At 37.9% G+C, this 16,934-nt stretch overlaps 2 protein-coding genes across 3 annotated transcripts; one reads left to right on the plus strand and one right to left on the minus strand.

Moving 5' to 3' along the window:
* Positions 1-473: 473 nt before the first annotated feature.
* hacd4 (3-hydroxyacyl-CoA dehydratase 4) lies at positions 474-15,521 on the minus strand. Of its 2 annotated transcripts, XM_062994090.1 has the most exons (8): positions 15,406-15,521; positions 10,385-10,491; positions 9,968-10,095; positions 8,359-8,468; positions 7,602-7,708; positions 7,336-7,421; positions 822-947; positions 526-612 (listed from the first exon to the last, which is right to left on the minus strand). In XM_062994090.1, exons 1-7 carry the CDS (start codon positions 15,468-15,470, stop codon positions 846-848), a joined length of 705 nt encoding a protein of 234 aa, XP_062850160.1. In that variant the 5' UTR covers positions 15,471-15,521; the 3' UTR covers positions 526-612; positions 822-845. The 2 variants fall into 2 exon arrangements, with proteins under 2 accessions (XP_062850159.1, XP_062850160.1); XM_062994089.1 differs by lacking the exon at positions 7,336-7,421 and having other exon boundaries at positions 474-612; positions 15,406-15,519.
* Positions 5,380-6,501, plus strand: LOC134312267 (protein GVQW3-like). Its single transcript, XM_062994091.1, has one exon. It carries the CDS (start codon positions 5,389-5,391, stop codon positions 5,926-5,928), a length of 540 nt encoding a protein of 179 aa, XP_062850161.1. The 5' UTR covers positions 5,380-5,388; the 3' UTR covers positions 5,929-6,501.
* Positions 15,522-16,934: the final 1,413 nt, after the last annotated feature.

The following is a 16,934-nucleotide window of genomic DNA, read 5'->3' on the forward strand; positions in this document are numbered from 1 at the left end:
GAACGTATGCAGCAAACATAAAGCAGTCCATTGCACTGAAAAGACTTTTTAATATACCGTATCATTGAATAATGACACATAAGGAGCAACTGCATCAGGTACTGAAGTTGAGTGACCACATTAACTATTAGCAGTAGTTTTGCTAATCAGTAATTAGCAATTAGTTATTCCTTATTCATTATGCTTTACTGCTGGAACTTTGTGTTTGTTTTCCTCTATCCAAGTGCTTTACAACACACTGCCGGATGCTGATCCTAAGCCTCACTTTCAGTGTTCAGTAATGAAGTTCATTAGAAAGTGTCTGCATACTTTTGGCCATGTTATGCATAACATGCATATTTTTATTTGCATGTATATTTCTTTTAAGACATTTTGACTTACTATGAATGTGCAGTTTTCAAACTTTTTCTTACTAGCCACCTTATTTGTGCCATACCTGTCCAGGCTTTCATGCCAAAAAATTAAACAGTGATAAAGTTATTGAAAAGCATTTTGGCCTGTGTCCTTTTTATTTAAACTCATTTCATATCTTTGGTCAAATCATTTTCTTTTTCCATTTGTCAAGAGACTGTTTTCTCACTTTGAGTAAGATTCGCACAGTCACAGCAGAACCTGCAAAACACAGAAATCCTGGTTCTGATTTTAAATTAATACTTTAATAAGTAAGATCATGTAGCACAAGGACTGTCACCATTTTTCCATAATCACCTAATCACAATTGTTTGAACTGTGAATTCTTTGGGTTTGAAAATTGTACAAACCCATGTATGATTTTAACAGTGTGTGTGTGTATGAATGTATGATTTATGTATATACATTACCTGCAACTAGAAGTGGGAGGTAAGTCATGAGCACATATGGAAAAAGTGCATAGGTAGAAACTGGTGCTGTTTGCTGGACAGTCTCCTGGGTTTCACAGTATGGCAGTGCCTGTAAAATACTGACTCCTGAAAAAAAGAGTTGTAAAGACTTTACTGCAAATCTCCTTGATGTATAGATTGCCCAGCACAAAAAAATACCTACATACAATAGTGGCCAAAAGTCTTAGAACACTGGTTAACATGAAAAACATGTACGCTTATTTGTCATGGTAAATGTGTATTTTTTACAACAAAAGTCAGATTTCCTAGTCTCACCTCCCCATTGATGCTCGTGCTCAGATGACACTCTGGTAATTTAATCTACTTATCCGAAGCTTTTTTTATTCAATACATGTGCAGTTATTGTTCATTTATTATACATTTACCCTGATTTCAGGTGTTCAGGAGAACATTTCATTCGAAGCAGAAATGTAAGAGTGGAAAATATGGCATCTAAATAAGTGGTATCAATAGTAGGAAGTTATTCAAAGCCAAAGGGCTTTTAAAGAATACTGTGAAATTATGCTGGATTGATATGGATCATTGCATTTTACACAAACAAGATTCAACTCAGATGTACTTATTGTTAGGTTATATGATTCATATTAAATACAAAAAACATGCAAAATGGATGCAGGTTTACTAGTGGTCTTAAGGTTTTGGCTTCAACTTTGTATTTGTTGTAAAAAATGGCTTACAATACAAATCGAAGTAAAAAATACAGCTTATAATTTAAAATATATTTATACAGTGGTACATTGTAACTCAATGTCCCCTAAACTCAAAATTGTTGAGAAATTTTTAACTTCAAACTCAGTTTCCCTTAAACTCAAAATGTGTACGACTGCTGCTTTGTTCAGCGCTTAGCTTGAGTGGTGTGGTAAAACATCATGTAAACTTCTGCATTTGTGTTTGCAAATCTGCATTTGTGTGAAATAACTGTCAAATTTACTCTGAAAGATCCACATGTATCTGTGTTCAGCTGTGTTTCTCCTGTTTTAAACTTGTTACAGCTTAAGATTCTGAGAAATTGTAAGAATCAGCTTTTTCGAAAAAGTCTAAAACGCTTATCATTAAAAAAAAGATAATGTAACAGTGTATTAAAAGAACATAGAAACACCAAAACTCTCTTAATTATTACTGCTTATAAGTTCTCTCCACTAATTAAGAAGCATAAGGGAACAATGAAGAAATAAAGGTAAAGTGCAGGATTTCTTGTATTTTTGATTGATTTTTAGCTGTTTTTTATTGTATTTCAGTGTTTTATATTATATTTGTGTTATTTTCAGTGTATAAGTGTCAAAAACAAACCCCATTATTTTACATTAGCCTAAAATACAGTGGTGTTCAAAAAAAATAGCAGTGATTTAAAAAAAAAAAAGTGAATAAAGCACAAAATCATTATAATAACTTTTATTTCCATAAATGCAAATGCACTGAAAATACTACACTTTCAATTCTAATTCAAAACATTAACAAAATTTAGCCAGTTTGTGTTCATCCTTTACAGAAAATTTAGAAAAATGAATATTAGGCTGTTCAAAATAATAGCAGTGCCAGCAATTTTCTTTAAAAACTCATAAAATGTATCTATAACATGAAAATGTTTGAGGTTTCACTTTACTTTAAATTACTGAACTAATATTTAGTGGCATAACAATTGTTTCTGAGATCTGTGTTGCATGGAGTCGACCAACTTCTGGCACCTCTGAACAGGTATTCCAGTCCAGGATGATTACACTACATTCCACAGTTCTTCTGCAATTTTGGGTTTTGCCTCAAAAAAACACATTTCAGATTTCAGATCACAAGTTCTCTATGGGATTGAGGTCAGGGGATTGTGCTGGTCACTCTATTACCTCAATCTTGTTTGTCTGTAACCAAGATGTTTTGGGTCATTGTCATGTTGAAACCCATTTTAAGGACATTTCTTCTTCGACATAGGGCAACATGATCTGCTCAAGTATTCTGATATATTTAAACTGATCCATGATCCCTCGTATGTGATAACTAGACGTAACACCATGGTATCAAAAACATCCCCATATCATCATTTTGTACCACCATGCTTTATTGTCTTCACAGTGAACTTTGGCTTGAATTCAGTGCTCGGGGGTCGTCTGACATACTGTCTACAGCCACTAGACCCAAAAAAGAACAATTTTGCTTTCACCAGTCCACAAAATGTTGAGCCATTTCTCTTTGGAACAGTCAATGTGTTCCTTGGCAAATGTTAACCCATTCAGGACATGTCTTTTTCTTAACAACGGGACTTTACAAGGAGTTAAATTGGCTTCACTTAATCATCTTCTGTGCTCACTGGTAACTTCAGATGTTCCTTGATCTTTCTGGAGGTGATCATTGGCTGAGTATTTGCCATTTTGGCTATTCTTTGATCCATTCGAACAGTAGTTCCACGCTTCCTTCCGCGTCTTTCAGGTTTTGGTTTTCACTTCAAGGCATTTGAGATCATTTTAGCTGAGCAGCCAATAATTTGCTGCACTTCTCTGTATGTTTTTTCCCTCTACAATCAACTTTTTAATTAAAGTACGCTGTTCATCAGAACAATGTCTGAAACAACCCATTTTACCCAGTATTTCAGAAGGAAACGCGCTATGACCAAGCTGTGCAACATTTGCCCTCCTCCTACCTTAAATAAGGGCCCAAATTGACACCCATTCTTCTGCAGAATGAATGACTTCACCAATTGAACTCCTCACTGCTATTATTTTGAACAAGCCCCTTTCAATCAATGCTTCGATTACTCAGAATGAACAGCATGCATGTCCTAATTGTTGGGTTTGTTTTGTTTTCATTACTCTACTACACTTTCAAGTAAATTTTTTGCTATGTAGAGATAGCCTTTTTACTAAAAACAGTAATTTATCAAGTTAATGGTGTTGGACTGCTATTTTTTTTAACACCACTGTATATGCAGTTCCACGGGACCATGGAACACATTAACAGGTTTTCCATACATCTTTATGGGAAAAATACCTTAAACCTCAACACCTTTTAAACTCAACGCCACTCCCAGAACGAAATGACGTTGAGTTTCAAGGTACCACTGTATATTCACATTGAAGAGAAGCAGTGAGCTCTAGTCTGCTTTTTCTACTGTTACTTTTGCATTCATGGTGCAATCCATGGTGCATATGAGGGATCTTCAAAAAGTTTCCACACTTTTCTATTTTCGTGGAAGGAGTAGCAGCAATACTGCTAAATTTGGTATCGATCCGATACCAAGTAAATACAGGGCCAGTATCGCAGACACCAATACTTTTCTATAAATGCAGTTTATTTCCTTTCATGTACTGTCTACTGTTAATTAGTTATTTATGTGCATAATAAAACCCAGGACAGCCAAATTTTTAAAAAAGCTTGAACTTAGCTTTTTGTTCAGAAACAAAGTGGTGTCACTACTCAGAAGTTCTTCAAAGCCAAAGGGCTTTTAAAGAATTCTGTGAAATTATGCTGGATTAATATGGATTATTGCATTTTACACAAACTTATGGAGTTAATGCCAGGCTGAGTACATTTTTCAAAGTTTCAACTCAGTTCTGGGCAGCACGGTGGCTAAGTGGGTAGCACTGTCGCCTCACAGCAAGAAGGTCCTGGGTTCCATCCCCAGGTGGGGCGGTCTGGGTCCTTTCTGTGTGGAGTTTGCATGTTCTCCTCCGAATGCTCCGGTTTCCTCCCACAGTCCATAGACATGCAAGTGAGGAGAATTGGAGATACAAAATTGTCCATGACTGTGTTTGATATAACCTTGTGAAACAATTATATAATAACTAGAATAATGTATTCCTTTCATTGCACTTTTTTGGCTTTTTGTAAAATAAACAAAATACACAAAATTATTAAAGAACTTTCAGTTAGAAGTTTTCCTTTCACTGCACTTCTTTGGCGTAAAAAATAAACTACACAAAAGTATTACTGCACAACAAATGTTTAAAAACTTAAATTCTTTTTATTTACTGCTGTAAAACATCCCAACACGGTGCTCCTCTTTCTCTTTGCTATTCAAACTCAAAAGAAGCTTTATTGGCATGACAAAATAGGACATTCGTATTGCCGAAGCTCAGTTACAGAGAAATAAAACAAAATTTATTCTCTATTTATTTTTATTTTCTATTTATAAATTTATTCGCTATTCTCTTACTCAGTGCTACATGCGTTAGCTCTCAGCGCCGCTAAGTCACGTGACGCCACGACAACAAAAACACAGCCGAGCAGGAGGGAGAAGCAGAAATGTGTGTGCTAGATGTGAGAGGAGCGCTGTCTATACAGACATTATCTCTACTTTTTGATGAAACGGGAAAAACATAGTGTAGCGGAGAGAAAGGGAAACTAAAGTATCGATCCGAATCCAATACCAACGTTGGTATCGATACTATCGATATTCGGGTCGGTCCGCCCACCCCTACTAGCAGTAATTGGTCGTGTCTGAGAGGGTCACGTGACTAGTCTGTCTGGCCAGCCAGCTGACTCTGCACTTTAGTATAAGAGTCGTAACGCTGTGGTGAGGATGGCTGCGAAACTTCTACACTGCACCAAAGATGAACAGCGTTCTGTCATACGCTTTTTGTGGGCAGAAGGTGTGCCCGGAGCACAGATCCATCGCCGCATGTGTGCTCAGTATGGGGATAAAGTTCTCTCTCGTAGAGTCGTCTATGAGTGGATTGAAATGTTCGAAAATGGCCGTACTAATGTGAAGGATGCAGAGCGCTCCGGACGTCCAACTACAGCCACGACCACGAAGAATGAAGAAAGAACCCTGGAACTGATTCTCGAAAACAGAACAATAACAGTTGAGGAGATTGCAGAAAAGCTGAATCTGAGTGTTGGATCTGCCTATGCCCTGGTTCACAACAGCCTTAAGTTCAGTAAAGTGGGTACCATGTGGGTGCCCAAGCAACTAACAGAGGAGCATAAGCGCAAGCGCTTAGACAGTCATGAAGAAGGTGACAATTTTTTGCAGCAGATAATCACTGGTGATGAAACGTTGGTTCACCACGATGAGCCTGAAAGCAAGCCTGTACTACATACTGCACAGAGTATGCAATGAAAGCATCCATCATCTCCTGTAGCAAAGAAATTCCAGACGCAACCGTCGACATGAAAGTTGACGATGATCGTCTTCTGGGACTCTCAAGGGCCGATTCTCAAGACCTGTCAGGAACGTGGAACAACTGTCACAAGTGCAACGTATTGTGCCATGCTTCAGACAGAACTGAAACCCGCAATTCGCTCTAAAAGAAGAGGAAATCTGTCAAAGGGAATCGTGTTGTTGCATGACAATGCCCGCCTCCACACTGCAGCCCACACTTAATTCCATACAGTTAAAGTGGGAGGTTATAGAACACCCAGCTTACAGTCCGAATGAAGCATCATCTGATTTCCACCTTTTTGGACGCTCAAAGAAGCTTTAAGGGAAAGAACATTTTCATGTGATGATGTGAAAGCAGTGGTGCATCAGTGGCTACGTGCTCAACCAAAAACATTTTTTGCTGATGGCATTAAAAAGTTGGTATGACGCTGGGAAAAAATGCATCATAAAGGAAGGTGACTGTAGAAAAGTGATGTCATTTGTTTTTGAAATTCTTAATAAATAGAGTTTAAAAAGTGCAGAAACTTTTTGAAGAACCCTGGTATATTTATTTTCAATAACCGCGTTATGCTGGTTAGTGTTGCAATGGATCCAGTCCCACCCTTAAACAATAAGCGCTAGGAATACACCCATCACTAAAATATTTGTAGTGGGTTACCTTAGCTTAAGAAAGGGTTGGGTGTGATGTAGAAATGTGTATTTTTGGATTCTTTTTGTTTATACAATACAGAAAGTTAGAAAGTTAATTCTAATGCAGCACTTCTATTAGCATATTTCCTGACACCCCCCCCCCCCCCCCCCCCCCCAACGCACGCACACACACACACACACACACACACACACACACACACACACACACACACAGACGCTGTCTTAGCCAACTCAAGCATCAGTATTGCTCTGCTTCCTGTCTGCTCTGATATCTATTTCCTTACACTGTACACGACAGCCAAGGTCAAATGTTTACATAGACTTGTATGTAACAAGGGGCCTGTACTTCATAGCAGTCTTGGAATCTTAATGCTTTCTGCAACAGTTCTGTTTCTGTGACCGCATGGTTAAAACATGGGTTTCTATTTTCTTATAAATGCTTATGGCTGACTATGGTGTCTGAATACAGGCAACCTTCTGATTACCAGCCCAGTACCTTAACCAGTGAGGTACCACTGCTCTAGTTAAGCCTTAATGAGTAAAAACATAAAATCAAAGAAAAGGTTTTTATGACTGTATACAAATATTAGATGTGCTGTATGTATAGTTTTGATTCTGCCAGTTTTGTTTTATTGTATTCCAACCATTCAGTGACAAACTTTGAAATCCCAAGACTGCCATAACACCATAACACATGTGAACTTTTGATTTTACCTTTATGTCTAGCACCAGCTGCCTGTTAGCCAGCTCTCTCCTGGTGTCCTCCATATAGTAATTAATATAGTTTATATTGCCAATATCTATAATGCATCCAAATAAAACTTTTTCATTGTAAAGCTCAGATCTACTGATTATACATAGTACAAAATCATTTAACTGCACTTATCAACTTCTCATTTACTGATTATTAAACAAAGTGTGCAGCAGGTGTGTTTTCTTTACCACTTGGCAATTCTATTAACATTGATTTCATGTTGTACCTTCTGTTATCACAGACAGTATGTAGACTGGGATGTAGATGGTGTGGCGCACCCATAGCATATTGAAAGATGGCGTGCTGATCAGACACAGCAGCTGGTAAGGGTACCTGTAGAGAAGAACAGTTTTTTGCAGTTACATTATTAATGTGGGTACTGATACTAAGCTACACAGCAGAGCACATAGTCTCTAATGTGTGACATTTCTAAAAGATCAAACAAGAAAAGTAGAGGTTTGTATTTAATGCTGCACTGGTTTTACTAAAAACTAATTTTTGTTATTTTGTGTTTACATCCCTCCTGACAGTTATTATAAGCATGCTACTAGGAGCCTTGCATTCCTCAAACACAAACATGGTGGACTTCTGTGCTAAACCACTGGCACTACAGGGTCAGGAATCAAACAAATTGTAAATTCTCTGTTTTTACTCAATTATGATAGCAAGTAACGCTGTCTTAACTGGGTATGGAAGGAGCATTAACAAACGATTTAAACATTTACAAGTAAAAATAGGTTGAGGCAGACTGAACGCTCTAGCAGTTTAAGAAAAATGTTTCTCACTGCATGTTGGCAAGAAATGTTGTGTTTCCATCCATCTACAGTCTAGAAGTTATTAAAAGATTCCAAATATCTGGCGAAATGTTGGGCGTCTACAAAACTTTATCTGTGTACTGTATACTACAGAGATATTAAACCTGTCAGTAGAACTGTTAATTGAATTAAATATGTGATTAATATTTAAAATAGTTGAAAACACACCTTAATAAACCTAAAGTATTCCACAGATAGAACAGCACACACACTATTGGTTTACTCTGAATTTCACTCTGACTGATGAGCAGAAACAACAGGAAATTTCTCTCCACCACCTGACGAAGACAAAAACACGTCCGTGTTATGTGCCATAGGTCCATGTTATTTATTTATTATACACCCATTAACCATAACATTAAAACCACCTTCTTGTTTCTACACTCACTGTCTATTTTATCAGCTCCACTTACCATATAGAAGCACTTTGTAGTTCTACTACTACTGACTGTAGTCCATCTATTTCTTTACATACTTTTTAGCCTGCTTTCACCCTGTTCTTCAATGGTCAGGACTCTCCCAGGAACACTGCAGAGCAGGTATTATTTGGGTGGTGGATCATTCTCAGCACTGCAGTGACACTGACATGGTGGTGGTGTGTTAGTGTGTGTTGTGCTGGTATGAGTGGATAAGACAGCAATGCTGATGGAGTTTTTAAACACCTCACTGTCACTGCTGGACTGAGAATAGTCCACCAACCAAAAATATATCCAGCCAACAGCACCCCGTGGGTAGCGTCTTGTGACCACTGATGAAGGTCTAGAAGATGACCAACTCAAACAGCAGCAATAGATGAGCGATCGTCTCTGACTTTACATCTACAAGGTGGACCAACTAGGTAGGAGTGTCTAATAGAGTGGACAGTGAGTGGACACGATATTTAAAAACTCCAGCAGTGCTGTTGTGTCTGATCCACTCATACCAGCACAACACACACTAACACACCACCACCATGTCAGTGTCACTGCAGTGCTGAGAATGATCCACTACCTAAATAATACCTACTCTGTGGTGGTCCTGACTATTGAAGAACAGGGTGAAAGCAGTCAGTAGGTATGTAGAGAAACAGATGGACTACAGTCAGTAATTGTAGAACTACAAAGTGCTTCTATATGGTAAGTGGAGCTGATAAAATGACAGCGAGTGCAGAAACAAGGAGGTGGTTTTAATGTTATGGTTGATCAGTGTGTATAATACATATAAAATAGGGCCATGTTATTATATATAATACATATACAGTACATATAATTCACTATACATTAATATATTATGTAATACATATTTTATTACAAGGGATCTTCAAAAAGTTTCAGCACTTTTATATTTTGGTTGGAAGCGGTGAGGGTGGGAGGGGTAGTAATTGGTCGTGTCTGAGAGACTGTGAGAGATCTTATAGTCCGGATTTAGCACCATTGAATTTCCATCTTTTTTGACCTCTTAAAGAAGTTTTAAGGGGACGAACATTTTCATGTGATGATGGTGTGAAAGCAGCGGTGCATCAGTGGCTACACGCTCAACCAAAACATTTTTTGCTGATGGCATTAAAAAGTTGGTATGATGCTGGGAAAAATGCATCATAAAGGAAGGTGACTATGTAGAAAAGTGATGTCATTTGTTTTTGAAATTCTTAATAAATAGAGTTTTTTTAAAGTGCGGAAACTTTTTGAAAACAAAACCACTGTGGGATGGGTAATGGTCTTTAACACCACAGCCTGTCATGCATTATTCTTTATGTGTCTGTCTTTAACCTGTACTTTAGGTTTAGTTCAAGCATTACCTGTACAAAGCGTGGAAGAAGTCTGTTCTCTTCAATCTCATCTGCAATGTGGAAAAGCTCCAGTATTGACAAAAGCTGGCACACACTCATCATCACTCCCACAAAATAGAACGTGCCAGCTAAAGCATCTGAAACATAGACAATATCGTAAACAAGATTTTTGTTTATGATGAAATCACACTATTATATAAAAATCACTACATTGTCTCAGCTCCTCTATCGACCAGCTGGGGGCCTACACAGACATGACTGGCTATAGGTTAAAGGGGTTCCTTATTGCTTCTTCAACTGAGCAAAGCACTTATTTTTAGCCTTGTTATAAAACCTACATGCTACACTTTGAATCTGACTGAAGAAGCTAAACAAACTCCAGTACTCCTCCTTGTCTGTATTTATTTAGCTTCGAGCTGAGCTTACCCAATCCAAAAGAGAGAAATCTGGCAGTCATGTTGGAAAAGATCCAAGTATGTCCACAAAACTGGAGCAGATTGTAGAAGAACAGGTATGCCAGACCAATGCTGCACCTGTACAGGTAAAAAACACAGTAAAATACAATTAAATCTGTTGTATTCTTTTTCAATTTTGATTGCATTTTTGGTATCAATGGTTAGATGTTTCATTTATATGCAAACTGACAATAAGAAATTTTAAACAACATACAAGGCAGAAACCAAATGGCATGTTTATAGTTTAGCTGACTAAATAAAACTAAATAAAATGAATTTTATAGTGCCTATTCTGTCACACAGTCATTACAGTACTGCTGCACGGCCATACTGTAACCATTGCTTTTGTGATTTAACACAAGTCAGGCTAAATGTAGACCAATTTTTATATTTAACATTGGTGTGTAAGAACTAATAAATGAATTCATGTGCCTCCTGTTGACAGCTGCCAGTGTAATTACTGTAGTGAGTATGCATGTTCCTCCAGGTACTCTAGCAAGTTTAATTGGCTGCTCTTAGCTCCCCCATGTGAATGAGTAAATAAAGGTCTGAGTGTGTGTTGCCCTGTGACAGACTGGCACCTTATTCCTGGTGAATTCCTTCCTTGCTGTAAGTGTTTCCAAGCAGAGCCAGACTCACCACAATCTTGACCAGGATGAAGTACATTACGAAATGTGTCAATATATATTTTAATAATTGTGCCTTGTGCCTGTAAAGTCTATCAAATGAATTCGAATTGCAACAGGTGAATTCAGGGTTACACACAACACAGGGTTAATTAAAACAAAACGAATGCACCTGATCAAAATTTGGAGTGCCACAAAAAGTCAAGGGGTCTAAATACTTTCTAAATCCACTCTGAATTATGTTAAAACCAGCAACCGAGCATTACAATGAGCCACCTCTTCACTGAAACATAAACATGTTTTAAATTGCTGTTTAATTCAGAATAACCACATTTCTACATATTTATGCTTTTTTCTGTAATATCAAGGGCATTTAAAGGTTTTTTAATAATTAACCAAAATAAAAAATGGGTTAAGGGTCTAAGCTTTTCAATAGTATATTAATCTAGTCTAGGCCAGTGATAGCTCAGTGGTTAAGGTACTGGACTAGTAAACAGAAGGTTGCTGGTTCAAGCCCCGCCACCACCTAGTTGCCACTGTTGGGTCCCTGAGCAAGGCCCTTAACCCTCAACTGCTCATCGTGTTCAGCTCATTGTGTAAGTCACTTTGGATAAAAGCGTCTGCTAAATGCTGAAAATGTAAATGTAGTCTATATACCAATCAGATGCAGTGCGAATAGGGGATGTACACAAACAAGTTGTTCAAGCAGCTTGTTAAAAGGATGTGTTTACATACAGTAGTGTTCAAAAAAATAGCAGTGATTTTAAAAAAGTGAATAAAGCACAAAATCATTATAATAACTTGTATTTCCATAAATGCAAATGCACTGAAAATACTACACTTTTAATTCTAAATCAAAACATTAACAACATTTAGCCAGTTTGTGTCCATCCTTTACAGAAAGTTAAGAAAAATGAATATTAGGCTGTTCAAAATAATAGCAGTGCCAGCATTTTTCTTTAAAAACTCATAAAATGTATCTATAAACTGAAAATGTTTGAGGTTTCACTTTACTTTAAATTACTGAACTAATATTTAGTGGCATAACAATTGTTTCTGAGATCTGTGTTGCATGGAGTCGACCAACTTCTGGCACCTCTGAACAGGTATTCCAGTCCAGCATGATTACACTACATTCCACAGTTCTTCTGCAATTTTGGGTTTTGCCTCAAAAAAACGCGTTTCAGATTTCAGATCACAAGTTCTCTATGGGATTGAGGTCAGGGGATTGGGCTGGCCACTCTATTACCTCAATCTCGTTTGTCTGTAACCAAGATGTTTTGGGTCATTGTCATGTTAAAACACCCATTTTAAGGACTTTTTCTTCTTCAACATAGGGCAACATGATCTGCTCAAGTATTCTGATATATTTAAACTGATCCATGATCCCTCGTATGGGATAACTAGACGTAACACCATGGTATGAGAAACATCCCCATATCATCATTTTGTACCACCATGCTTTACTGTCTTCACAGTGAACTTTGGCTTGAATTCAGTGCTCGGGGGTCGTCTGACATACTGTCTACAGCCACTAGACCCAAAAAGAACAATTTTGCTTTCACCAGTCCACAAAATGTTGAGCCGTTTCTCTTTGGACCAGTTAATGTGTTCTTTGGGAAATTTGAACCCATTCAGGACTTGTCTTTTTCTTAACAACGGGACTTTACAAGGAGTTCTTGCTGGTAAATTGGCTTCACTTAATCATCTTCTGTACTCACTGGGAACTTCAGATGTTCCTTGATCTTTCTGGAGGTGATCACTGGCTGAACCTTTGCCATTCTGTCTATTCTTTGATCCATTCAAACAGTAGTTCCACGCTTCCTTCTGCATCTTTCAGGTTTTGGTTGTCACTTTAAGGCATTTGAGATCATTTTAGCTGAGCAGCCTATCATTTGCTGCACTTCTCTGTATGTTTTTTCCCTCTAAAATCAACTTTTTAATGAAAGTACGCTGTTCATCAGAACAATGTCTGGAACAACCCATTTTCCCCAGTATTTCAGAAGGAAATGCGCTATGACCAACCTGTGCAACATTTGCCCCCCTCCTACATTAAATAAGGGCCAAAATTGACACCCGTTCTTCTGCAGAATGAATGACTTCACCAATTGAACTCCTCACTGCTATTATTTTGAACAAGCCCCTTTCAATCAATGCTTCGATTACTCAGAATGAGTGGGATGCATGTCCTAATTGTTGGGTTTGTTTTGTTTTCAATACTCTACTACACTTTCAAGTAAATTTTTTGCTATGTAGAAATAGCATTTCTACTAAAAACATTGATTTATCAAGTTAATGGTGTTGGACTGCTATTTTTTTGAACACCACTGTACATGTAAGCTATCAGGTAAGAAAGAAAACTGGAGAAAAAATAAGTGTTGGCATACAGAGATCTGCTTGGAAGCAGTCCCATCATATATTCTTCGATATTTAAACTTGTTCTGGTGTAATCTGCACCCAGTCCAGAATCTTTTTTTTTTGTTTTGCTTAAGAAATAGACACTGATTTAAAAGTGTTCTGGAATGTCAAAATGCTTGTAAGCAAATTTAGACTTAAACATTTACTGCTAATTCTTCACTCTGTAACTGTTGTACCTGCTGTTTTCAGGTCATCCTTCATCTTTTTTTCTTTAAACTTGGCATCTCTCATACCTTTATTATTATAAGTCTAAGAGCATTTTAAAATCTTGCATGTCACTTTAGACAACAATTAGTTGTGGGTACCTTAAATGTGGTTTCATGTTCGTTGTTTGAAAGTGTTTGCTGTGGTACAGTGATCTGATTGATTGACTGACTGGTTGACTGACTGACTGGTTGACTGGTTGACTGACTGACTGGTTGACTGGTTGACTGACTGACTGGTTGATTGACAGACTGGCTGACTGGTTGATCGACTGACTGACTGACTAACTGGTTGATCGACTGACTGACTGACTTGTTGACTTACTGACTGGTTGATTGATTGACTGACTAACTGACTGACTGGTTGATTGACTGACCAGTTGATTGATTGGCTGACTGACTGGTTGATTGACTGACCAGTTGATTGATTGACTGACTGACTGGTTGACTGACTGACCGGTTGATTGATTGACTGACTGACTGGTTGATTGATTGACTGACTAACTGACTGGTTGACTGACTGACTGGTTGGTTGATTGACTGACTGACTGACTGGTTGACTGACTGACTGGTTGACTGACTGACTGGTTGGTTGATTGACTGACTGACTGACTGGTTGGTTGATTGACTGACTGACTGGTTGATTGATTGACAGACTGACTGACTGACTGACCGGTTGATTGATGGACTGACTGACTGGTTGATTGATTGACTGACTAACTGACTGACTGGTTGGTTGATTGACTGACTGACTGGTTGACTGACTGACTGGTTGGTTGATTGACTGACCGGTTGATTGATGGACTGACTGACTGGTTGATTGATTGACTGACTAACTGACTGACTGGTTGGTTGATTGACTGACTGACTGGTTGACTGACTGACTGGTTGATTGATTGACTGACTGACTGGTTGATTGATTGACTGACTGACTGACTGACTGACTGGTTGACTGACTGACTGGTTGATTGATTGACTAACTGACTGACTGACTGGTTGGTTGATTGACTGACTGACTGATTGACTGACTGGTTGATTGATTGACTGACTGGTTGACTGACTGCCCGGTTAATTGATTGACTGATTGACTGGTTGACTGACTGACCGGTTGATTGATTGACTGACTGACTGACCGGTTGATTGACTGACCGGTTGATTGATTGACTGACTGACTGACTGGTTGGTTGATTGACTGACTGACTGATTAATTGATTGTTTGACAGGGTGCTTTTTTGAGCTGTCATTTACTTTGCTGACCAATAAATTGTTGTTTAGTTTTTGTGGTTCTTTATAGGTTACTACACCATTATGACTTTAGTGTGCATTGTTTTCAATTTGATTATAAAGTATTAAGAGTTGTTTTTGCAAGTTCAGTGAAAATGTTCTGAGCAGGCGATATGTATAGTTGGTTAAGGTTGAGGTTTGGTCTCTGTTGAGGGTCTGGTTTATCGGAAATGTTTTGTAAATGTTCAGCTCAGGATTTTCAGTACAGATGCTGTACAGGCGGGAAAGGAAACATCTCGTGTATTAACACCATGTCCACTCGTAATATCACACATCTCTAAACTGCTAAACATGCGAGTATTTCACTTCTGATAGAAAGTTTCGTTATTAAGCAACAGCACAGCGAACAGCTTTTCTCACGAGCTGCTTACAGTTAACAGAGTTAAACTCGGACTGTTAGAATTCAAATAGACCTGAACACGGACTGAACCTGACGTTTGCAGAACAGTATAACCACTCACCTGATCTCCTGATCTGATTCTCGTCCATTTAGTAGCTGGTTAAAGTTGTTGTAGTTAGAAACCATTGAGTCCAGTCTCCAGCTTCCCCGTCTCCTTCCTCACTGACGTAAACTGGGCAGGACGGCTGGTGGGCTTTTCCTTCACTTTTTACACACACACACACACACACAGCGAGAAGGAGAGACAGACACACATGTATCATACAGAAAAGAAGCTAACGCTTTCGAATTAGCATCTCTGAGTTACACTATTTGACCAAAAGTATGGCAACATCCCATTTCAAAAGCATAGTCATTAACATGAAGCTTAATTTCCCAGTCTTACAGCTATAACAGTCTTTACTCTTCTAGAAAAGCTTTCCACAACATGTACTGTGCACGTGGGAATCTGTGCTCATTCAGCTAAAGCACAGAGAACATCTGACTTGACCTGAGACTGTTCACTATTAAGCACTAAGTAATTTCCTAGTGTTTCTAAAGGATGCACCAGCAATTTGACCTCATTAAAACTCCTTATAGATAATATATGCAATCAAATGATAAACAGCTGGATAGAACTTACCTGATCTGTTGTGTTTGCACCTGTGCATTAGTCACTTGTTTCCATTGTTTGTTTAAGTTTTCTTAATCAGTCTAAATATGTGCAGATCCTTATATGTGCAGTCTGGCCCTTTTAATAAAGCTGGGTTGCAACTGCTTTGGATTTACTGCCAAACCCAGTAGAATTACCTGAAAGTATGAGATGGGTGTGACTGACCTGCTTAAAACAAGTAGCAACAAGTATGTTTATGTTTGCTTTCTTACTGCTAGAAATCAGAGTTGTAAGGACATGTTTTTATTTTTGTGTATGTGTGTGTTTTCTTTTTCTGTGCCATACTCAGACTGCATGGACATTTACCAATGCTCATAATGATTTGTAGTTAACCTGGGACAATTCTGGGGTTTATTTAATTTATTGTAAATTTATTCAAATGATCATAATTTGTTAAATAATTAAATGAGATTTGTCACATTCCACAATTTATGGAGTGGTTTAAAATTAACTTTGTGGAGTTTCCACTTTTTTCTTCTCCTACTTGATCTGACTTATCATCATTGTGAAATAACTATCAATTAAGTTAGATCTATTGTTTGACATTAGATTTGTATTTAGCTTCATAAAAATATTCATGTTCACTGTGTTGTGGCATGCAAACCACAGGGCAGTTCTTCAGCAGTCAAGGCAGATGTCCAGTGAAAGGCATTATAGGTTAGTTTAGTTTATTCGTGTTAAATCCAGATTAATCTTTTTTTTTGTTCCTGGTGACATCCACTGATCAGGCCACATGCCAAATGGTAGCTCGACCCAGAGATTCTACTAAAATTCAACACAATATACAACAATACCAAAAGTTCAAATTATTACACCCAAACCAATGGCATTAAAGCTGCACATTATTACATTACATGTTACTATATGTCATTGGATTAAAAAATCTGCCTTTCATTTCTTTAAAAATATTTACAGGTCAGGCATTCCTAACTAAAAGA

This window comes from Trichomycterus rosablanca, chromosome 4 (assembly GCF_030014385.1).
Source record: "Trichomycterus rosablanca isolate fTriRos1 chromosome 4, fTriRos1.hap1, whole genome shotgun sequence".
NCBI classification, from domain to species: Eukaryota; Metazoa; Chordata; class Actinopteri; order Siluriformes; family Trichomycteridae; genus Trichomycterus; species Trichomycterus rosablanca.